This window comes from Ipomoea triloba, chromosome 14, assembly GCF_003576645.1.
Source record: "Ipomoea triloba cultivar NCNSP0323 chromosome 14, ASM357664v1".
In the NCBI taxonomy this organism is placed as follows: Eukaryota; Viridiplantae; Streptophyta; class Magnoliopsida; order Solanales; family Convolvulaceae; genus Ipomoea; species Ipomoea triloba.
In genome coordinates, this window is record NC_044929.1 from 5,830,977 (window position 1) to 5,852,502 (window position 21,526).

Sequence of the window (21,526 nt, forward strand, 5' to 3'; positions counted from 1 at the left end):
AAAAAAAAAAAAAAAAAAAAAGCAGTGGAGAGAACTCTTGAACCCAAAGCTTCTCAATTACCAAACCATTTTAGTCTTATCTTTGAAGCAACTATTCATACCCAAAGGACTAACCTCATCATTCCTGTCCCATATTCATCTCTTCCACAAAAAACCATCAGAACCAAACTTTCAACCGAACCCGGGATTCTGCAGCTCCTCTTCTGCCCAAATGGGGTCGTTCCAAACGCCACTCGGGGGGGTGCAGAGTTCAGCCCTGCTCGAAACCTCATGTGGATATCTGCTGCAAGAGCTGCAGGCAAGTGTTTCCCCGTGAAACGTATAGTATACTGTCGTTGAGCAAAGGACTAATGCGCATTCTGATTTATATGTATGGCAGATGATATGGGATGAAGTCGGGGAGGATCAGTTCGAGAGGGAGAAGGTGCTGCTGGACATCGAGCAGGAGTGCCTCGAGGTTTACAGAAGGAAAGTCGACAATGCCAACACTTCCAGAGCTCGCCTCCATCAGGAACTCGCAGACTCTGAGGCCGAGTTTACCCATCTCCTTCTCCTTCTTGGAGAGCGCTCGCTTCCTGGAAGGGTAATTTCTCACTATCTGTTTAAACTTTTAGTTGAGACAAAACACATCATTCAATTCTATACTTATGCCGAACATACAAGTAACTTTTCACTGTCAGTTTAAACTTTTAGTTGAGAGAGAACGTATCCTTCAATTCTGTACTTATGCCAACATACAAGTAACTTCTGACTATCAGTTTAAACTTTTAGTTGAGACAGAACGCATCATTCAGTTCTATACTTATGCTAACATACAAGTAATGTCAATAGTCAATAAGAAATGACTTCATTGTGTGCAAAGCAGCCCGAGAAAATGAGCGGGACACTAAAGGAACAGCTAGATTCAATCACGCCTGCTTTAAGAGAGATGAGGCTAAGAAAAGACGAGAGAGTAAGGCAATTCAGAACTGTGCAAGGACAGATTCACAAGATCTCTGCAGAGATTGCAGGCCAACCTGAGTTCAACGATTCATCATCCAATGTTAAAGTGAATGAGAATGATCTTTCACTAAAGAAATTAGAAGAGTACCAGAACGAGCTTCAACGCCTCCAGAACGAGAAGGTATATATGCTGCTTATATATATATGTGACTGCTTGAATCTGCATCAAATATATGTCACATAGTTAAAATTTTGAACTGTTTCATTGGCATCAAAGATTGAGAGACTCCAAAAGGTGGATAAGTATATATGCACCATCCAGAACCTGTCAGCGATACTAGGGATAGATTCGTCCTCGATCATCACCAAAGTTCACCCGAGCCTGAACCAGTTATCTGGGCTGTCAAAGAACATTAGCAATGCCATACTGACAAAACTAGACAGCACCGTGGTGTCCCTCGAAGCAGAGAAGAGAACCCGGCTTGAGAAGGTACTGTAAAAACAGTTAACTATTTTAAGGAAAACCAATTCAAGACTGCAACTAAACTAAACCAAACCAAACCAAACCTGTTACTCCTTTCATTCTTTCGAGTTTCAAATGTTGTCAAGTTGCAATTCTAGGCGAAAGTGTCGTGTGCTTCACTTAATTTTTACACCGGCATTGTCTGTAGCTTCACGAACTTGGTAATGCATTGACGAACTTGTGGAATCTCATGGACACACCCCAAAAAGAGCGGCTACCATTCTCCTATGTGACCAGTTTAATAACTGTTTCATCGGGTGAGATATCGAGCCCTGGGAGCCTAACTCCAAACACAATCCAGCAGGTTAGTGTACTTTCAGCTGGTAATATTTGGACCAAAAACACAAGACCTAAATGATAATATCATTTTAGTACCCTTCCAGGCCGAGACAGAAGTGAAGAGATTAGACCAGCTAAAAGCAAGCAAGATGAAAGAGCTATTCCTCAAGAAACAAACTGAGCTCGAGGAGATATGCAAGCGATCCCATATGGAAATCCCTTCGAGGCCAGAGATGGAGAATATAACGAAGCTTTTGAATTCTGGTTGGACCTAAATAACTCTTTTTGCTTTATACAATTTTTACACTTTATCTTAACAATGAAGAAGGTATACAATATACACACCGCTTTGGAAACTGACTGAAACATACAAAAGGGGAGATCGACCATGCCAATCTCCTCAAGAGTATGGATGAACAGATATCACAAGCACAGGAAGAGGCATCTAGCAGGAACGCGATAATGGAGAAAGTGGAGAAATGGATATCAGCTCGCGATGAAGAGCGGTGGCTGGAAGAGTATAGCAGGGTGAGCTCCTTCTCCTCCTATGAGTATGCATACTAGATAATATCTTTTAGTACTCTTCCTGACTCTTATTAGGACTCTGTATTCTAGTCACACTATTTTGTAAATCGGATTGATCAATATAAAATCATTCCCAGAACTATTGTTCTCGTAAATCCCATGTTCCTAAGATTGATTGTATGATTTCAGGATGAGAACCGGTATTCAGTTAGCAGAGGTGCTCACAAGAATCTTAGAAGAGCGGAGCGTGCTAGATTAATGGTTAACAAAATACCAGGTACCAAAACATTAATCATTAACAGAATCAAATGACACCTTAAATAGAATGACCACATTAGCATCTAACCACCAAGCCATCATGTGCATTCTTAATACTGGTTGTCTATGTGCAGCTTTGGTGGATTCACTGATAACCAAGACTAAGAGCTGGGAAGAAGAACGCAACAAAGTTTTTCTATATGATGAGGTAAGGATCCTAATTAAATGACTTCCCAGCGCATCAAATTGAGGCGGTGAGATGTAAAGATCACAGAATATGAAATCCAAAATCAACTATAACCACTGAACAATCAAGCATTGCCTTACATCACATATTATAGGTGCCACTGCTGGCAATGTTGGAGGAGTACAACCTGCTGAGGAAGGAAAAAGAAGAAGAGATACAAAGACAAAGGGTTAGTAAAAACAAAATGCATATCATCATCTTCCTTAATAATACATAGATGGAAACACAATAGAAAAGAGGATCAGAAATGTTACAAGTAAGAATTGAAGCTCTTGGGCAGAGGCCTAAAGAGCTAAGTCCAACACCCGGTGGCTGGGGATTGTTGAAAGGAGGTTTGAAGGGTCAAGTCCAACACCTGGTAGCTGGGTATTGTTGGATGGAAACTTGAAGGGCCAAGTCTTGCACTCGGTGACTGAGCATTGTTGGGCGGGGCCTGAAGGGCCAAGTCCAAAACATGATGGCTGGGAATTGTTGGGCGGAGGCTTGAAAAGCCAAATCCCAGGTGGCTGGGGATTGTTGAACGGAGGCCTAAAGAGCCAAGTCCAATACCCGGTGACAGGAGATAGCAGAGGTTTGAAGGGCCAAGTCCAAAACCTAGTGGTGGGGATTGTTGGGCGGAGGCTTAAAGGGCCAAGTCCAGCACCTAATGGCTGGGATTGTTGAGTGGAGGCTTAAAGGGCCAAGTTCACCCCAGTGGCAGGAAATTGTTGGACAGAGGTTTGAAGGGTCAAATCCAACAGCCGGTGGTTAAGGATTATTGGGCCGAGGCTAAAAAAGCTAATTCCAACCTCGACCTTTTGAAATGTGGCACTCATGCTATACAATTATAAAGAAATAAAATTACGCCTTGACTACAAGCAATAACTTTTTGCAGTAAGAGCTTGATCTAACAAGTGGTATAAAAATTGTAGTGGTAAGCTTTTAATCCTAAGAAAGCAATTATGGTGTTGCAGGAGCAGAAGAAACTCCAGGTTCAGGGTCAGGGTCAGACAGTGGTTGGGCAAGAAAATTTCTACGTGCCAAGGCCAAGCACCAGCAACAGACGCCTATCAGTGTTAGATAGAAGCATAAATGGAGATTCCAATTCCTCTTCTGGTTCTGGCAATGCCACACCTTTGAACAGACGCCTCTCTCTGCTGGGATCCAAAACCATTAACTCACCACCGCATGATAACATCCCTTCTTCCATAAAGGAAGCTAAGAAAGAACGCCGGCGGCTCAAGCCCTTTTCTCCTTCTCATGATGCAGCTTCACTAGTCTCCGCCTTTTCTGTCCCATTCTCACCTTAACTCTTCTCCTCCCACTGCGCATCAAAGTTTTAACTTTAGTTTGCAACCAAAACACAACAAAAAAGAAATCATAAAGCTTCAATTTTTTCTAGGAAATGACATTTATAGCTTGCCATGGAATAATCAAGATTGTTTCTTTTTTTGCAACAGTGTTTCTGTAATGATATGTTTTCATGTTAGGAAGGCGGATTAAACAAAAGGGTTGTGAGTTGTTGTGACTGTATTTGCTAATAAAACCTGTGATTTGAATTTGACGATGATTCAGAACTATGTATGGGAATTTTTCTCTTCTTTTTTCTTACCATTTGCATTAATTTCTGCCATGTCATATATCATGGCACGACTAGATGTATGACACAACAAGAAGTATCTACAATCCCAACACAATTTTACATCTAAATCCGACCCACATAAATAAATAAGAACAAATATCCACAAAACTAATAATGTGAATTGTCATATTTAGTCGGGCTATCCACACCCCAGCAATGGAAGTGGATAATATGATTTGACATTACCACTTTTTTTTTAAAGTCATTTGTATTGAAAGTTTTGTAAATTTTGTAAGAGCAACTTTATTTATTGGTGTTTTTCTTTAGTTTTTGCAGGTACATGTATAGAAGAGAAGGAGAGAAGTGGGAAAATGAGAAAAGAAAAAGGAAAAAATTCTGTTAGGAAATGTAAAAAAACGTTAATTTACGCACCCAGTTGGTGCATGCAATGTACATGCTTGCCCAACATAGTAGTTGCTGCCCACGCCTGTTTTGCCCACAAAAATGCATCACAGATTCATAGGGTACGGGCACAATGTTGGAATTTAATTAAGCTGAACATATTGGGCATTAATATTTTTACGTAGCTTAGGGTATTGTTTGTCTTACCATGTCAAACTCCAATATCTCGGTGAACTGCTGCAACCTTTGTCCGTGATCTTGTGTAGGTGAGACTACTTTGTGAAGCTATTTAGCGAGCATAATTGTCCATTAGTTTCAAATTGCGTGATTAATTAATTTAGACAGGTGTGTATTGTGGTCTTAGGGAGTGTGCATTACTAATTACCCTATCTTGCATCGTGGTATTTTATTAATGAAAAAATAAAATTAATTAAAATTTAATTAATAGTATTAACAAAGTAATAGTAATTACACAATTCAATAATAATAATAATTTAAAAAAGCAACAATCCATGTTGTTTGTAATTTTGATAATAGAAATAGCAAATTTTGCAATTATGTTATTATCAAATTTGTAAACCAGTTGGATGTAGCTTTCTGAAAAATAGATTGCAATCCACCAAAAGTGCATGGTTGCTAACCACCTAAGAAAGTGTTTAAAAGATGCAAATAATCTTATAATTCATAAATCAAAACACATCATTTCACATCATCCTAACTAAATTTTATGGGGCTTTGGTGTAAATAATGTGACAATAGGAGATCCAAGTGTAAATGACTGAAACCTCAGGGGTCCAAGTAAAATTAGCGCATTATATTTTAGATTTTTAGTAGTCAGCACTAAAATCAACTGGCTCATCACATTTTAACTCAAATCTATTTTCATTTTAAGGGAGAAATAGAAAAATTTTCATAATTTCAGCTTGAATTCCACGTGAAATCAAACTACTAGGTGCCGAATCTGCTGCTGGCACTCATCAAGTTCGACATCACAACTACTATTTCTCTGCTTTATATCACAAGTTTAAATTTTACTCTTTTATCTCTACTTTGTTATTTTCAAGAAATTGGAGTAACAAAAAGATGGCCAGAGCCTCTTCTCTGAGCTCTATGCAACCATGGGTACTCGTTGTTTTGTCGGCGTTTCTTCAACTGATTCCGGGTTTGGCCTTTTCTTCCCAATTCTTGAATACCCAGTTCGAATTTACTGTTTCTGTTGATACCCAAGCTTCATTTTCTTTTTATGTAATGCTTTTTCTTGAGCTTTAAATTTCAGATTTGGTAGTTCAAGTTTGATTTGCTTTTCATGGGTTTGCTTGATTTGAAATCCCAGTTGATTCTATTATCCATCTAGATTGAATTATGGTTGAAGTTAGGTTAATTTTAGGACTATGTGGCTATAGCGTTTCAACCTTTCTTGGATTTGCTACTATGAAGATTTCATTCTCGATTTCAACCCTCAAAGTGAAGGAAAGTGAGAAGATTTTGGGGGGAGTGATTGGGGGAAGGTTGGATGGTCGAACTTATTGCTTCTTTTCTCAATTAATATTTGTATATTAGTTCCTGGAGTGGTGGCAGTGACTGTAGGCTCTATGATAAGAGGAGGTAAATTATTAGCCCAAAAGTGGTCAGATAACCATTTGTCTTGGTTTACAGTGCATGTCTAGTTATGCTAAGTTACATTGTATTTCTCATAAATTCAATGAGAAAGAAATCAAAGAATTATACATAGAGACCTGGTGAAAATCTTGCCTCAAGAACCCGCCTAGTGCTTCCATGAAGAGTTGAAAATCTTAGGTTGAAGTTAGGTTAATTTTAGGACTATTGTGGCTATAGCATTTGAATCTTTCTTGGATTTACTACTATGAAGATTTCGACCCAAAATGAAGGAAAACGAGAAGATTTTGGGTTTCTATTTTTTATTTCAGTTATGTGGGACTACTTGGAGTTGAACTCCTTGTGACAAAAAGGTGCAATCGCTCACCCCAGGCGCCCCCACACCCGGCCCGACAGTTTGTGGAGGGGTAAATCATGGTGACTTAACTGACCAACAAAAACTAGCCTTTTGCTCACTATGCACAAGGAGTGCCTCTCATTTTGAGAGGTTGCTCCCACACCGCCGTTGATGAGACTCGATCCTTGGTCTCTTGTGACAAATTTCACTTTTGTGACCAGTTGAGCTGCCCATGCGGGCAGTTGAACTCCTTCTGATTGTATTGGTGGGGGTGGGAATGATTGGGGGAAGGTTGGATGGGCAAACTATTGCATTTTTTCTCAATTAATATTTGTATATTAGTTCTTGGAGTGGTGGCAGTGGCTGTAGGCTCTATGATAAGAGCAGGTAAATTATTAGCCCAAAAGTGGTCAGATAACCATTTGTCTTGGTTTACAGTGCATGTCTAGTTATGCTAAGTTACATTATACTTCTCATACATTCAATGAGAAAGAATTATACTTAAAGACTGTTGAAAATCTTGCCTCAAGAACCCGCCTTGTGCTTCCATGAAGAGTTGAAAATCTTAGGTTGGTTAATGGCTTTCATGAAAATCAAGATTTTAGAGTTCTTGTAAACTATTGCTTTCCCATATAACATTATGTTACACATCATTATAAGTGAATCTTCTTTAGTTTCTTTTTTTGGGATAGTGTATTGACTATTTTGTGTTTGCCTGTCTGGTCTCTATAGGATTGGCGGATGACTCGTCATCTTCAAATTCTGGAACGAAAGCTCCGAGTCATTCATCCAGTAGCTCTACCAGAGTAGTCGTTCTTGGTTTGTGTCTCGGGATGTTGGCTCTTGTTGGATTTGCTTTTGTTCTCTTCAAGATATGGCAGAAGAAGAGGAGAGAGGAGCAGCATGCCCGTCTGCTGAAGCTTTTCGAAGAAGATGACGATCTCGAGGTTGAGCTTGGCATCAGGGATTGATGAAGAACATTGCTTACCAATGTACTCATATATAAATTTAGTAAAGGTGCGCTACCACTGAATTCGACATGTGCATTTACTTTCATTTTGAGCTTTTTGTCGGGATTGACTAGTTTTATGAGCGTTTATAAACGAATTACCAGTATAGTTTACCATAGTCATCTTTGAAATTGACCAGATCATGATTCAAAGTATCACTTCGGGTTATTCATCTACTTTCGCTTGTTGCTTTAGCTGGCTTTTTAATTTATGTGATTCATGACAAATTTCCTTGCTGGTTGGTTGATATAGTTTTTAACATGGCCATACCTGCATCTATCTTTGAAGTGTTTTAGAAGACTTGTAAATTCCATTGCAAAAAATAATACGGAGTACAGTACAGTACCCTTAATGGTGATCTATCTCATCATTTCACTTCAGATGCTGTAAAATATGCAGATTTATTTGCCTGGTTTTGTGATATTTGTTCGCAGGTCTTGCAGTTTATAACTCTGAGTGTGATTTATCGAATTAAAACTGTAAAATGTGCAGATTTATGCCTTTTCTGGTCCAAATTTTGCAGTATCTTACTTGATTGCAACCACAAACCATTAAAAGCTGATTACAATTAGTTTTTGAATTTCAATTTTTTGAGATTGTTTTGTTTCATTTTTGTATTTTCAGTTATTGGTAAATAGTCTCTGGGGAGTGTTTGGCAAATAGTTGTTAACGGATTGAGTTAGCAGGTTTGACTAGTTGATAGCATTATCTGGTTGTAGAAAGATTTTTGATAAATTAGCTTTTTGCTAGTAGCTAATTACATGTAAAATGACTTTTAAGAGTATAATTTATTTTTCTCAAAAAGCTTATCAAAAAAAGCTGCTCAAAGCAGTTTTTTTTTTTAATTTTAACATTTTGGAACAATAAGTTATTACAAAATGTTGATTAACCAAACACTCATATTGACTGTTTAACCAAGTCAAACAACTAATAGTGATTGAACATGTTTAAATTGACTTATAAGCTAACTATGTTACCAAACAGGATCTATCCAGTATGCAGGAGGTTAGAGGTGAAGCTATTTACTTGTGCACTTGTGCTTAACTGGATATGTCTCGCATTAATTTTTTTAGCATGGTCATAAGATGCAGTATATATACGTGTGTGTGTGTATATATATATATATAAAGAATTCAGTTCTCATGCGGTGTGGTGTTTCAAGTGCGGTTGTGCGGTGGCTTTAGGTGCGTAATTTTCTTCTTAAGGTGTACGATTTTCATTCTTAAGGTGCATGATTTGTATGCTTAATGTGCGTGAGTGTTAAAGCTTAAGGTGCATGAACATAAAGATTAAGGTGTGTGATTTTCCTTCTTAAGGTGCGTAATATGTATGCTTAAGGTGCGTGAGTTATTGAAACTTAATGTGCGTCATTTTAAAACTTTAGGTGCGTGGTTTGTGTACATAAGGTGCGCAGTGTATTTTTTCAACTGAATGTGCACCATTTAAAAACTTTAGGTGCATGATTTATGTTTTTAGCTTAAGGTGTGTGGTTTGTGTAAGGTGCGTTGTTTTAATGCTTAAGGTGAGTACAACACAACCGCACTGAAAGATATACCTGCACCTGAACTCTTCCCTATATATATATATATATATATATATATATATATATGTATATGTATATGTATATGTATATGTATGTATTTATGGTAAATTAATGGTTAGAGTTTAGTAAAAAAACACGCACTACCCACGAGTGATGCAGTTCTCGGTGCTATTATATATGAGAACATAATATTAACGAAGACCAAATATTGTATCACAGTATCACACACTTTGTTAAAACAAATTGGGATAAGGATCAAATAAACTCTCAAATTATATTGATTTGTGCAATTAAGCCCTTCAACTTTAAAATGCTTTAATTAGAACCTCAAACTTACAAAAAAGTGCAATTGGAACTATTTGTAGGTTGCCTTCAGCTTCAAGTTAAAAGGTCAACTACTTGATGATTTGATTTTTTAAGTTGATGCGGCTTCCACATATTTTTTTAAAATAATATATTATATTAAATTTAACTTTTAATTAATAATAATAATCGTAAATTTAAAAAAAAAAGATTTTAAAAAATCTTCTAAATTTTATTTGTAGTTCGCCATCCTCACCGATTGACCATCTCCCGCATACCGGAAAGATGACCACAACCTTCATTACGTATATAGAAAACTGGAAATAAAACAATTATTATTATTATTATTATTATTATTATTATTATTATTATCATCATCATCATCATCACAGAGTGATATCAATCAATACAATCCTCACACAAACTTGATTCGGAACAAATATAAAGATAAACCAATACATATCAACAATACAATTAATTATTATTATCATCACAGAGTGATATCAATCAATACAATCCTCGCACAAACTTGATTCGGAACAAATATAAAGATAAACCAATACATATCAACAATACAAATAATGTGATTAAACAAATATAACCAAACAAAATTAAAACATTAATCAAAGTAATAGGTATGAATGAAGGGATTAATGATTGGCCCAAGACTAAGTCTAGAGTGCATGATTTTCCCAACACTAAGAGTGTGATTGATTGGTGGGTTTAGGTATAAGGTATGAATATCAAAGTGATTGTTATTGTTTGGTTGATAGGTTTTTAGAATACAACTATAGGTTTGGAATGCCTCATTAATTGGAAAACACATACTCTAATGAAATAAAGATTTCATTCCCCTTCCTACTTTCTTTCCCAATTATTAATAATCATTCTTATTCCACATTACTATCAAACATGCAAAATACTTTCACCAAAACTCGTTACGATTACCAAGTATTTGATACCCATACCGATTTCGATTCCCATGTGCGAACCAAACACACCCTAAGGGTGCGTTTGGTTCGTACATGGGAATCGGAATCGGAATGGGTATCAAATACTTGGTAATGGTAATGGGTTTTGGTGAAAGTATTTAGCATGTTTGGTAGTTGGGTGGAATGGGAATGATTATTAATAGTTGGGGAAGAAATGATGAAGGGAGATGAAACCCTTATTTAATAAGGGTATGGGTTTTGCCATTAATGGGGTATTCCAAACCCATAGTAGCATTAACAAAACCTATCAACCAAACACTAGCAATCACTTTGATACCCATACCTTATGCCTAAACCCCCAACCAAACACACCCTAAGTCTTACCAATTGCATTTTGGAATCTCTTATGCTTAGCAGCATTAAGTGGGCGAGCTTAATCTGGGCGAAAAAACAGATGAAAAAGAGAATGGAGATTGAAGAAGGCAGTGCCGAACTGTCTCAATCGGCAAGTATGGCGAAAGACGAATAAAATTTAGAAGATTTATTTTAATAAAAATTTTAATTTATAATTATTATTATTAATTAAAAATTAAATTTAATATAATATATTATTTTTTAAAAAATATGTGGAGGCCACATTAGCTCGCCAAATCAGCTTGAAAAATCTAATCATCAAGTAATTGACCTTTAACTTGAAGGCAACCTACAAATATGGTTAATTGCACTTTTTTTTTTTGTAAGTTTGAGGTTCTAATTGGAACTTTTGAAAGTTGAAGGGTCTAATTACACAAATCAATATAGTTTGAAGGTTTATTTGACCCGACAAATTTGAGAGCCATGGCTGTCTTCTAGATCTAGACTATCTCCTCCGCACAAGAAACATCCAGAACAGATCCACCAAATTCAGGGAGCTACAATTAACCATCACACAAAACCCATAAACTCAATGACTTTCACAACAAAGGAGAAGCTAAATTAAGCAATAAGCGCAACCTAGAGAAGAAGATCCAAAATCGAGACCAAACACAAAGGGAAAATTCCCCCAAAAGAATCAAAACTTTACTTTAAATATTCAAATGAATTTCAATATTCCCAAGCATAACCTTGGAACGATCCGACATTTCCACACCCCAATACACCACACCAAACCCAGCACCTCTAGTTGACCGATCAACGAATTAGGATTTTCGCCGAAGTAGTCCAAGCTAAAGAAAAGATAGAGAGAGAGAGACAGCCACCTGCCGTTATTTTTGAACATTCGTGGTTGTCGTCCGATAGCCACCGGTGGTTAAGCCGGTGGCTGTTTAATAATAATAGGAAAAAGTGTTAAATAGGTCACTAAACTTATCGCTTTTGTGCAATTGGGCCATTGAATTTAAAAAATGTGCAATTCAACCATAAAACAAACAAAATTTGTGCAATTGGACAATTTTTACAAAAATTTTCTAGTAGAATCCAATTATATTACTAACATATATGTATTAAGAGTTGCATTTTCTTCTACTATACTAGTTGGGAGTTAATATTGAAATGTTTTTTACTCAAATTGAATTAAAATTTTTTGTAAAAATGGTCCAATTGCACAAATTTTGCTTGTTTAATGGTTGAATCGCACACTTTTTAAGTTTAATGGCCCAATTGCACAAAAGCGATAAGTTCAGTGGTCTATTTGACACTTTTTCCATAATAAAATTAAAAAATTCAAAAACTTATAAATAAAAAAAGAATTTTTTGTTTTGAAAGGAGAAAATTTTTAATAAAACAAAAAGTAAAATAAAAATCATTAAAAAATAAAATTAAAAAAAAAAACATGTCAGTCCCGTGTTGCACTAACTTGCTATTAGGTAATTTTGAATCCAATTGAAATTTTAGCAAGTTTAAGGAGATTAAATAAAGCTTTTTTTAAATATCTAATTGCACTATCTGTTTGACTTAGAGGGTCAATTTAATACTTTTTCCTAAAATAAAATGGCTAAATTGAACTAACCTTTCTCGTTTGGCCCGGACCCGATATAATTCTATTGCATTTCGGGTATCCAAAACGGTATCCACGTAACGGTTGTTATTATACCACAATACCACATTACCACGTTTTTGATCTCAATCAACAGAAACCCTAAACCTCCACCACTTTCTACGGAGCCAAACCCAGGTTTCACTAGTAAATATCTCTCTATATACATATCTTTGAATTTATATTCTCCTGATGATTATCGGTGATTTGTTTTATTTGTTTGTCAGGTTTCTGCGGTGATAATTCATTGAAGTTTCTACACCGAAGCCATGGCTCTGGTAAATCCTTATGATCTTCTCTTTTATACTGGATTCTTGATCAGTAGCAGTTTTGGGTGTTATCCGTTTGCTAATTTGTTGATAATATTGCTTTTTGCTCGAAAATTATATATGTAGCTTGTCTGCCTTTGACTAAAAGATGATCCCTTTTGCTGATTTTATACTGGACTCTTCATCAGTAGCAGTTTTGGGTGTTATACGTTTGCTAATTTCTTCATCAGTAGCAGTTTTGGGTGTTATACGTTTGCTAATTTTTTGATAATATTGCTTTTTGCTGGAAATACGTTTGCTAATTTTTTGATAATATTGCTTTTTGCTGGAAAATTATATATATATAGCTTGTCTGCCTTTGACTAAAAGATGATCCCTTTTGCTGATTTTATACTGGATTCTTCATCAGTAGCAGTTTTGGGTGTTATACGTTTGCTAATTTTTTGATAATATTGCTTTTTGCTGGAAAATTATATATATATAGCTTGTCTGCCTTTGACTAAAAGATGATCCCTTTTGCTGATGTTTTCATGTCTAGAACCTAACTTTTTTTTTTTGAAAGAACCTAAATTTTTAATGCTTTGTACATTTGCTTCAAGAAGATGCATTGAATTGATGATCATTATACCTTAAACTTGGCGGGTTACATATATTTTTTTTATCTGGTTATGAGAAATGCTGTAATCTGTATTTTTGTAAATTGTCTTTTATCAGTGTCTTATATTTCTTGATCAGATGCTGCACTTGTTCTTTCCATACACGTTGCTAGTTTTATGTGCGTGCATGCTTTGTTTTTTTCTGTTTTTTTACTGTGCGGGGTGTGTATGGACTCTGCTGCTGTAAAAGGGCCGGTGTGTCAAATTTTTGTGTTCAGGAATGGGGAAATGCTGTGCCCTAGTAACTTTATTTTTTCTAAATTTGTGTATTTTGTATTTAGGGTTTTTTGGAGCGCAAATTTTCCCTTCAAATGCTTTGCTAGTTTTATGTTGTATATGTACCACGTTCAAATATTTTTGTTGCTTACATAATTTTATGCTTGAAAGACATAAGCATTTAAAAAAACTATTGATTTATTCATGATTTGTTGTGGGCATTTTTTTTTCATGTTAAAAGTAGCATGTTTTGTGGACTATATTCAAAGTAGAGCTGTTCTAACAGCAATACCCAATAGTTTATCAACTTAACTGCATATGAATTTGTTCAGTGATGCATTAACCTTTGGTTGGTATTCATTATATGCAAGTTCTGTCATTCATAGCACACTAACTTTTTTCCCTGCATGATAGATTCTGCATTCCTCTAGTACGAACAAAAACGCTTTCAAGGCTCTCATTGCTGCAGAATACAATGGTATAAAGATTGAACTGGTGAAGGACTTTCAGATGGGTGTATCAAACAAGACTCCTGAGTTTCTTAAGATGAATCCAATTGGAAAGGTAGTACATCCCCGGTTGGGAAAAATGAATTTTCATTTACACTTTTTAATGATTTTTGCTGACATTTTTGTAGGTTCCTGTGCTTGAAACACCTGATGGGTCTGTGTTTGAGAGCAATGCAATTGCACGATATGGTGAGAATTTGTTTTATTTCCACTTAATCTGATCCTGCCAGCAATGTTCTATTCTGATTTTACTTCTATTAATTCTTCTAGTTGCTAAATTCAAGCCTGACAGTGCACTTTTTGGGTCTTCATTGATTGAATATGTAAGTTATCTTTAAATTTCAATTTAATTAAGTTCAGCACATTACTTATTTTTCTTGGTTGAACTGTGCCAACTGTTTGTTGATCATCACCTGTAAAGGGCCATGTTGAACAATGGAATGATTTCTCGGCTACGGAGGTTGATGCTAATATTGGCAGGTGGTTGTATCCTCGACTTGGCTACGGTGTATATTTGCCTCCGGTATGTGAATTTGCTTCTCTTTGTTCCTTATGCACCTTGGGATTGCTGACAACAGAGATGCACTTACACTCGATGATAATTGCTCAATAACTTTCTGTTAACATTGCCCAAACAGGCTGAAGAAGTTGCAGTCTCCGCACTTAAGAGAGCATTGGATGCCTTGAACCTGCACCTTGCCTCTAACACCTTCTTGGTTGGACATTCCGTCACACTGGCTGACATTATTATGACCTGCAATCTTAGCATTGGATTTAAGATGATCATGACTAAGAGCTTTACTAAGGAATTCCCTCATGTGGAGAGATACTTCTGGACTATGGTTAATCAGCCAAATTTCAGCAAGATATTGGGAGAAATTAAACAGGCAGAATCAGTTCCAGCTCCTCCATCAAAGAAGCCAGCACAGCCAAAAGAACCTGCAACACCCCAGAGGGAGGAACCACCGAAGAAAGGGGCAAAGAAGGAAGCTAAGAAAGAAGAGCCTAAACCCAAGAAGGAAGAGCCAAAATCTGAGGAAGGAGCAGAGGAAGAAGCACCAAAGCCCAAGCCAAAGAATCCTCTTGATCTTTTGCCTCCCAGTAAGATGATTCTAGATGAATGGAAGAGGCTCTACTCAAACACTAAGACCAACTTCAGGGAAGTTGCCATCAAAGGTATTCACATCTTCCTTTCTGTACCTATCTCTATACCTTATTACGTTCTTGTCATGAAGCTAATTATTATTATCTTAATTGGCTCAACAGGTTTTTGGGATATGTACGATCCCGAGGGTTACTCACTCTGGTTCTGTGATTACAAGTACAATGATGAGAACACTGTGTCTTTTGTAACATTGAACAAGGTGAGCGGTTTTCTTCAGAGAATGGATCTGGCACGCAAGTATGCATTCGGCAAAATGTTGGTGATTGGTTCACAGCCTCCCTTCAAGGTGAAGGGGTTGTGGCTCTTCCGTGGCAAAGAAATTCCGAAGTTCGTTATGGATGAATGCTATGACATGGAGCTGTATGAGTGGAGGGAAGCAAACATCAACGATGAAGCTCAAAGAGAGCGGGTCAACCAGATGATTGAGGACCACGAGCCTTTTGAAGGCGAGGATCTTTTGGATGCTAAGTGTTTCAAGTGAGTACAGTAGAATTGCATCCTATCCATGGGTTTTTCCCGTATCTCTAGTTTCTAGTGCTACTTAATTTTGTCCTGCAAGTCTAGTATTTCCTTCTCTTCATTTATAATGTGATTTCTTTCACCCCAAAGAATTACAGCTCTGTGATTCAAATTTATGTTTTTGACTTTGATCTATTATACAAGCAGTAAAAGCAAGTTGATTTCATGACAATATGCTTTTTTTCTTGACGTATTCCCTTCCTAGTTTCATACTATATGCAAATAGTTTGAATATTGAAATTCTTATGTCTTAGTAGTAGTAGAAGAAGAGTCAAATCATGCATTAGTTATTACATTTGGCTGTGGGTTTGATGTCTGACATACATCTGAAGCAGCATATATGAAACTCCTTTAATTTGATTAGTAAACAGAAAATGAGAGAATAAAACAATGATTATATTAGAAGTTGAGTTGAAGGGGGAATGTCATCCTGTCAGCCAAAGGTGGATCTGAGTATTTTCCTGTCTTAATTTGGTCTGCAACATACTGATTTGCTGCCTCTGTGTAGTGAATTCCATCCCAGTTTATGTATGCACTGCTGTTGTTGCACCCTGCTGCTGTGACTGTTGTACCATTCAAAACCTTTGTCTGACCACATGCTACCCTGCTGTCATAGTTCAACGGAGGGCCACCCACCCCACAGCATGCCATTAATGGCTGTTCAAATCCTGCAACATCAGGATGATGCACTTTTCTCTTTAACTATTAACAGTAGTCAAGGATTATAAAGAAAAACACCTATAACCTAATGCCAAAGACTTTAATGGTCTATGTGGTGTAATAAGTTTGTGATCTAAATTATGAATGTTCTTGAATATAGAGAAAATGATCAAATAGGCCCTTGAACTTTACACGGGCCCCTAAACTTTTGAAAGTTGTAGTTGAACACTCTAACTTGTCATTTTGGTGCATTTGAATCCAATAATCAGTTATACACCTGGAATAACCAGTTAATGAAGTTCCAGAGATGAAATTCACCACCGGCGACCAATCGCGTATTGCCTTCTTCAAATCAAGAAAGCGACTAAATCTGGTTTCCTTCTTCAGTAAAGGCCACGGTTCAGTTGATTTGGTAGCCTTTTTGTGAATGACGTCCAATTAAGAGGCAAAGTGTTGGTCGTATTGACTTTTCTATACAAAAGGGTGCTTTAAATCCTCGACCTCTCTTAAGGGATGATGCTCTATTTCAAGAATTAAGTATAACCTAATGGTGGGGGCACTACTTGTAATCATGCAAAGATAGATAGAGGTAGGAACACTGACCATTTGTGGAATAATTGGCAATGAGATTAGACTTGATGGTGAAGATGTCAACGTATGTTATATTTGCATCTGAGTATTGGGCTTGCAACTTCTTGCAAACAGAATGGAGCTGCAGGTTAAAGAGATTAGCAGCCTCATTGTGTGCACTCACACATCCTAACCCATCCAGCTTTGATGGATCACTCCCAAATTTTGCAATGTTTTGTGCTAGGCATCCCAGAGGACCTGTGTTGTGGACCCAAAAATTTCTTGCCCCTTCCTCATATAATTCCTAAGATCAAGAAATTAGTCTTTTAAGGAGTTCTAATACATGCAAAAATGTATTCTTAGTATTTTGTTATATATGTTTAGTCTTTTTTACTTATTTTTGGTATGGAATGAAATCTGCAGTCACTACTCGATGGTGTATATTGGGTAAGACACCATAAGGAGGTAAACCGACCTAGGTTATGTCGATGGTGTGCATTGGGTAAACCAACTTAGACTGTTCATAATTGAACCAAAAAGCCTAATATGTCGTTCTCATTAGGAGTCGAACTTGGAACCTTGTGACTTCTAAGCCAACAATATGACCAATTTGACTAGGGTTGTGACAATTGCAAAATCAGTCTCCAATGTGTGGCCAAATAGGCAAAATATGTGCGGTTCTGGCCCCTCTTAACTTTTGTTGTCACCTACCATTTGATTTTTATTTGACACCTAGTACCGTGTTATATCATCATACTGTCATTGATCACCTTCCATATGTTGTACAGCTAAATAAAAACAAAAGGTAGATAAGTGATAGCAAAAGTTACTAAGAGGGACAAAAAACATACACATTTTACTACATTATTTAAGAACTAATTTTACAATTTGCATTGTCAACAACTAAAATATAATAACTAAACAAAACAGATACAATGAATGAATACTTTCACTATAATAACAAGACTTATATATTTACCTGAATTCCATCTTCAAATCCCCTTAGAATTGCAGGGATTGAAGCAAGAATTTGATCTAATGTCTTGGAATAAAAGGCAATGGCAAGATCATTCTGCCCCATATCAAATGTGTATAGACCTTTCTCAAAGAACTCTTTGGCTGGGACATATTTTTTCATTTTCCTTGCTGCACACAGATTAAAACTCAAATGAAAAAGAAAATCTCCATAGAAATAATTTGGATTGAATTTACTAAACATTGAAAATATTTGAATGATTGTAGCCCTAAAGATTAAACTAAAACCATACTACAATATCAAGAACCAAATGAAACATTTAAAATCTCCTCAATTATATTGCAATAATAATTATTATTTCACATCCTCGATTTTTTCATCATTAATCAACGACCAAACAACAAAACTTTCACAACAGAACTGCATACAATAACAATGAACACGAAGCAAGATTGACTATATCGTTATAACTGAAAGACAAAAAGTATGATTTTTTCGTAAATCAGTAACAACTTACATTTGGCTAGAATTTCGAGAGCTCGAGCCTTGAATTCTAGAAACTGGGCAACCTGAACTCCCAAGGAAAATGGGCTGATAGAGGAGGGAGTTGGAAGTATAGTAGAAGCTGCAGTTGCAAAGTTGCATCCCTTTTTGAAGCTTGGCACTCCAATGGAGTCCAAGTAGGGGTTCAGAAATGGGATCCCAATAGTTTTCACTGTGTAACATAACATATAGTAAAATTTATGATTATAAATAAATTATGATCATGATTTATAATTACATGTTATGAATAATTCATAAAATACTCTTAATTTAAACGAATTTGCATATTGGATAAAATTGTGTTAAACACAATTATTGAATCTATTTTGGGACAAAGGGAGTATTAAAAAAGTTGTGGGAGTGTTTGGTAAAACAATTAGCTAATTGAGTTAGTGAGTTTGACTAGTTGATATCATTAGCTGATTGTAAAAAGATTGTTGGTAAATTAGCTGTTAGCTGATTAAATGCAAAAATGATTTTCTTAAAAAGTTGATCAAAACAGCTGCTTTGAGTAACTTTTTAAATTTAGCAGTTCATAGCAATAAGCGGTTACAAAAAGCTAATTAATCAAACACTTATATTAGCTGTTTAACCAAGTCAAACAGCTAATAGTGGTCAAATAAGCCAAAATTGGCTGATAAGCTTACTATATTACCAAACAGAAGTATATAATATCTAAAAATTAAGTTTTGCTCAATACTTACATAACTTATTTGCAAATACAAAAACATTATAAGCTAAATTCAAGCTAGCAGATCAGATTCAAGAAATTCTTAGTTATGTTAGGGTGCATTTTGGAGAATGATGATGATATAAAAGCGGTTAGAATAGTGGTAATTAAAGTGGTTTAACTGTTCTAATTGTTCTTTTAAACTCAGCCTGATATTTGAATCACATAATGAAAATCCAAAGAATAAGACAGAATTTCAAAATGAATGTATTTTATTATTTGGTTGGATTACGAAATTACGTGCAAAATTATATTTAAATGTCTGGTTGGTTAAAAGATAGAAAAGAAATAACAAATAAATAGATAAATGTGTATATATGTGTGTTAGGGGTGAGTGCGGAGGGGATTGGAGCGGGTTTGGAATGAATCCGCATCCAATTCACTAAAAGTGAATTTGAAAAATCTCATCCGCATTCACGTCAGCTAGGGATGCGGATCCAATTGATTCGATCATTAATAGCCTAAAAAAAAAATTTATACTCCACAATACAAGATTTCAAGTATTCAAAAATTAAAATCATAATTTTTCAAGCATCCCATTAAAAAAAAAAAACAACTATGCAATTTTAAAATAAAAATAGTTAATTTAAAATTCAAGCAAATTTAAATTACAGATCTTCATTCATCTTTAACGCAATGTTAAACCTACATGTGATTGTGATGCCATGAAGAAAAACAAATATGTCTTGAAGAACGAAGAAGGCAGAAAATAAAAAATAATGACAATTGAGAAAGACTATGCTTAGTATGAACAAGTTAAAATTTAAAATTGAATACTCTCTATAATTTTTTATTTAGACTATACCTGCCGTAAAACACTCAATAGTGGGCTACTAGGTTTATGGTGTATATATACTAAATGAATTGGATATAGTGAATTTTGAAAAGTCATATCCATATCCAAACCATTAGTGGTGAAGTTTTATTAAATAGATCAGCATCGTCCTATCCACTTTAAGTGTATGCAGATGGGATGAAAACAATTTGAAAGATTAGAGTGGATTAGGCGGATCTTTGCTCACTCCTAATCTGCATACACTTACGGAGCTAGGTTACATTTTTTTTTCTGAGTACTACTGACTCTGTTGCAACTGTGGTTTGAACCCATTCCCATCATCCAGTGGGAGTGTAAACCGGGACACCGGATGTCACTACTAGACCACAAGGTCTTTGGAAGGTTACATAATTATTTGAATTCATTATATTTGTGGTTAGGTTAACCAACTTTTGAACTAAATTATGAAGTAGTAATAAGGTTTAAGAGATTGAGTACAAGATGCTGGTAGTTAAGAAGTAGCACCCATGCATGTTTCTAATTAATGATGAATAATTAGCATAGCATTTAATTACGTACTGAGAAAGTCGATGATGAGGCGTCCATCACAGAACCTCCCGGAGGGTTGGTGGAAGAAAGATTGTCCGTTGGGGGATAGGAGGGGGTCGCCAATCCCGGCGGCGATAAGGTTGCCGGTGTCGGAGTTTGAATCGCCGAAGTTGAAAACTGCTGGGTACTTCAAATCAATGGCATTGGCAAAGGGAGAACAGATTATTATGATGAAGAAAACAACAGAGGTTTGAAAAATAATAAGGGAAGAAGATGATGAAATGTTGGGAGAAGACATTCTTGTGATTTTCAGTGCCACCAAACAGGGTGCACTGAGCATTGTGGGATTGTTTCCATTGCCATAAATCTATAATAATATAGACAAGTGCTCATGGTGGTTGGAGGGGGGGTGGGTATGGGGTGATGTGTAGGGAAAGCCAATTCAAGGTTGCAGACCTATCATTAATATTGAGTAGAGGATGGGACTCATCTATCTTTAACCAAACATTCAAAGGAAGGTTTGATCTTCGGATTCTGAGTTACGCCCAAAAAAAATTGCAAACTATAATCATGATAGTTTTTCTTTTTATATTCTTTTTTATGGAGTATATTCTTACTTTTTTACTTTTTATATTCTTTATTATTTTTGTAACTTAGATTTTCAACTTTCCTCCCAGTATATTCTGACTCCAAGAATTCGTCCTAAGTTCATGATGAGGTAAATTGTTCCAATCTAATTTTGAAACTCAACATTAAATTGTATAAAGCACAAAAAGTCTGATCTAAACTCAAATTTTCAATATTCGTGATACGAATTAGAACCATATCTTATTACTGGAAGCAACTCTTAAGTAATGTTTCCCACTGTAACAATGCTTTTGCCCACTTTTTACATT

General features: G+C 36.0%; 4 protein-coding genes across 5 annotated transcripts; 3 read left to right on the forward strand and 1 right to left on the reverse strand.

The window, feature by feature from the left end:
- The first annotated feature begins 10 nt into the window (after positions 1-10).
- LOC116003846 (65-kDa microtubule-associated protein 8) lies at positions 11-4,327 on the forward strand. Its single transcript, XM_031243784.1, has 11 exons — positions 11-298; positions 380-583; positions 866-1,123; positions 1,220-1,432; positions 1,614-1,769; positions 1,849-2,008; positions 2,121-2,272; positions 2,459-2,546; positions 2,662-2,735; positions 2,869-2,943; positions 3,728-4,327. Exons 1-11 carry the CDS (start codon positions 212-214, stop codon positions 4,061-4,063), a joined length of 1,803 nt encoding a protein of 600 aa, XP_031099644.1. The 5' UTR covers positions 11-211; the 3' UTR covers positions 4,064-4,327.
- A 1,268-nt stretch (positions 4,328-5,595) lies between these two features.
- On the forward strand, positions 5,596-7,877 carry LOC116004154. The gene is made up of 2 exons (XM_031244082.1): positions 5,596-5,899; positions 7,424-7,877. Exons 1-2 carry the CDS (start codon positions 5,821-5,823, stop codon positions 7,660-7,662), a joined length of 318 nt encoding a protein of 105 aa, XP_031099942.1. The 5' UTR covers positions 5,596-5,820; the 3' UTR covers positions 7,663-7,877.
- A 4,624-nt stretch (positions 7,878-12,501) lies between these two features.
- On the forward strand, positions 12,502-15,999 carry LOC116004690 (elongation factor 1-gamma 2-like). Of its 2 annotated transcripts, none has more exons than XM_031244841.1 (8): positions 12,502-12,631; positions 12,721-12,771; positions 14,049-14,198; positions 14,272-14,332; positions 14,414-14,466; positions 14,565-14,666; positions 14,782-15,319; positions 15,410-15,999. In XM_031244841.1, exons 2-8 carry the CDS (start codon positions 12,763-12,765, stop codon positions 15,787-15,789), a joined length of 1,293 nt encoding a protein of 430 aa, XP_031100701.1. In that variant the 5' UTR covers positions 12,502-12,631; positions 12,721-12,762; the 3' UTR covers positions 15,790-15,999. The 2 variants fall into 2 exon arrangements, with proteins under 2 accessions (XP_031100701.1, XP_031100702.1); XM_031244842.1 differs by having other exon boundaries at positions 12,574-12,640.
- Positions 16,000-16,084: 85 nt separating this feature from the next.
- Positions 16,085-20,965, reverse strand: LOC116004691 (GDSL esterase/lipase At1g54790-like). Its single transcript, XM_031244843.1, has 5 exons — positions 20,661-20,965; positions 18,551-18,748; positions 18,037-18,203; positions 17,091-17,361; positions 16,085-16,495 (listed from the first exon to the last, which is right to left on the reverse strand). Exons 1-5 carry the CDS (start codon positions 20,926-20,928, stop codon positions 16,227-16,229), a joined length of 1,173 nt encoding a protein of 390 aa, XP_031100703.1. The 5' UTR covers positions 20,929-20,965; the 3' UTR covers positions 16,085-16,226.
- Between the last annotated feature and the right edge of the window lie 561 nt (positions 20,966-21,526).

What these genes read in the sequence shown, in the direction of transcription:
- LOC116003846 (XM_031243784.1), top strand. Translation starts at nt 212, where the DNA reads ATGGGGTCGTTCCAAACGCCACTCGGGGGGGTGCAGAGTTCAGCCCTG. An exon ending in ATCTGCTGCAAGAGCTGCAG is followed by an intron (nt 299 to 379) that starts GCAAGTGTTTCC and finishes TATGTATGGCAG; the next exon opens with ATGATATGGGATGAAGTCGG. An exon ending in AGCGCTCGCTTCCTGGAAGG is followed by an intron (nt 584 to 865) that starts GTAATTTCTCAC and finishes TGTGCAAAGCAG; the next exon opens with CCCGAGAAAATGAGCGGGAC.
- LOC116004154 (XM_031244082.1), top strand. Translation starts at nt 5,821, where the DNA reads ATGGCCAGAGCCTCTTCTCTGAGCTCTATGCAACCATGGGTACTCGTT. An exon ending in GTTTCTTCAACTGATTCCGG is followed by an intron (nt 5,900 to 7,423) that starts GTTTGGCCTTTT and finishes TGGTCTCTATAG; the next exon opens with GATTGGCGGATGACTCGTCA.
- LOC116004690 (XM_031244841.1), top strand. An exon ending in AGATGAATCCAATTGGAAAG is followed by an intron (nt 14,199 to 14,271) that starts GTAGTACATCCC and finishes ACATTTTTGTAG; the next exon opens with GTTCCTGTGCTTGAAACACC. An exon ending in CAATGCAATTGCACGATATG is followed by an intron (nt 14,333 to 14,413) that starts GTGAGAATTTGT and finishes TAATTCTTCTAG; the next exon opens with TTGCTAAATTCAAGCCTGAC.
- LOC116004691 (XM_031244843.1), bottom strand. Translation starts at nt 20,928, where the DNA reads ATGTCTTCTCCCAACATTTCATCATCTTCTTCCCTTATTATTTTTCAA. An exon ending in GATTTGAAGATGGAATTCAG is followed by an intron (nt 17,362 to 18,036) that starts GTAAATATATAA and finishes TCTTGATCTTAG; the next exon opens with GAATTATATGAGGAAGGGGC. An exon ending in TGCCAATTATTCCACAAATG is followed by an intron (nt 16,496 to 17,090) that starts GTCAGTGTTCCT and finishes CTGATGTTGCAG; the next exon opens with GATTTGAACAGCCATTAATG.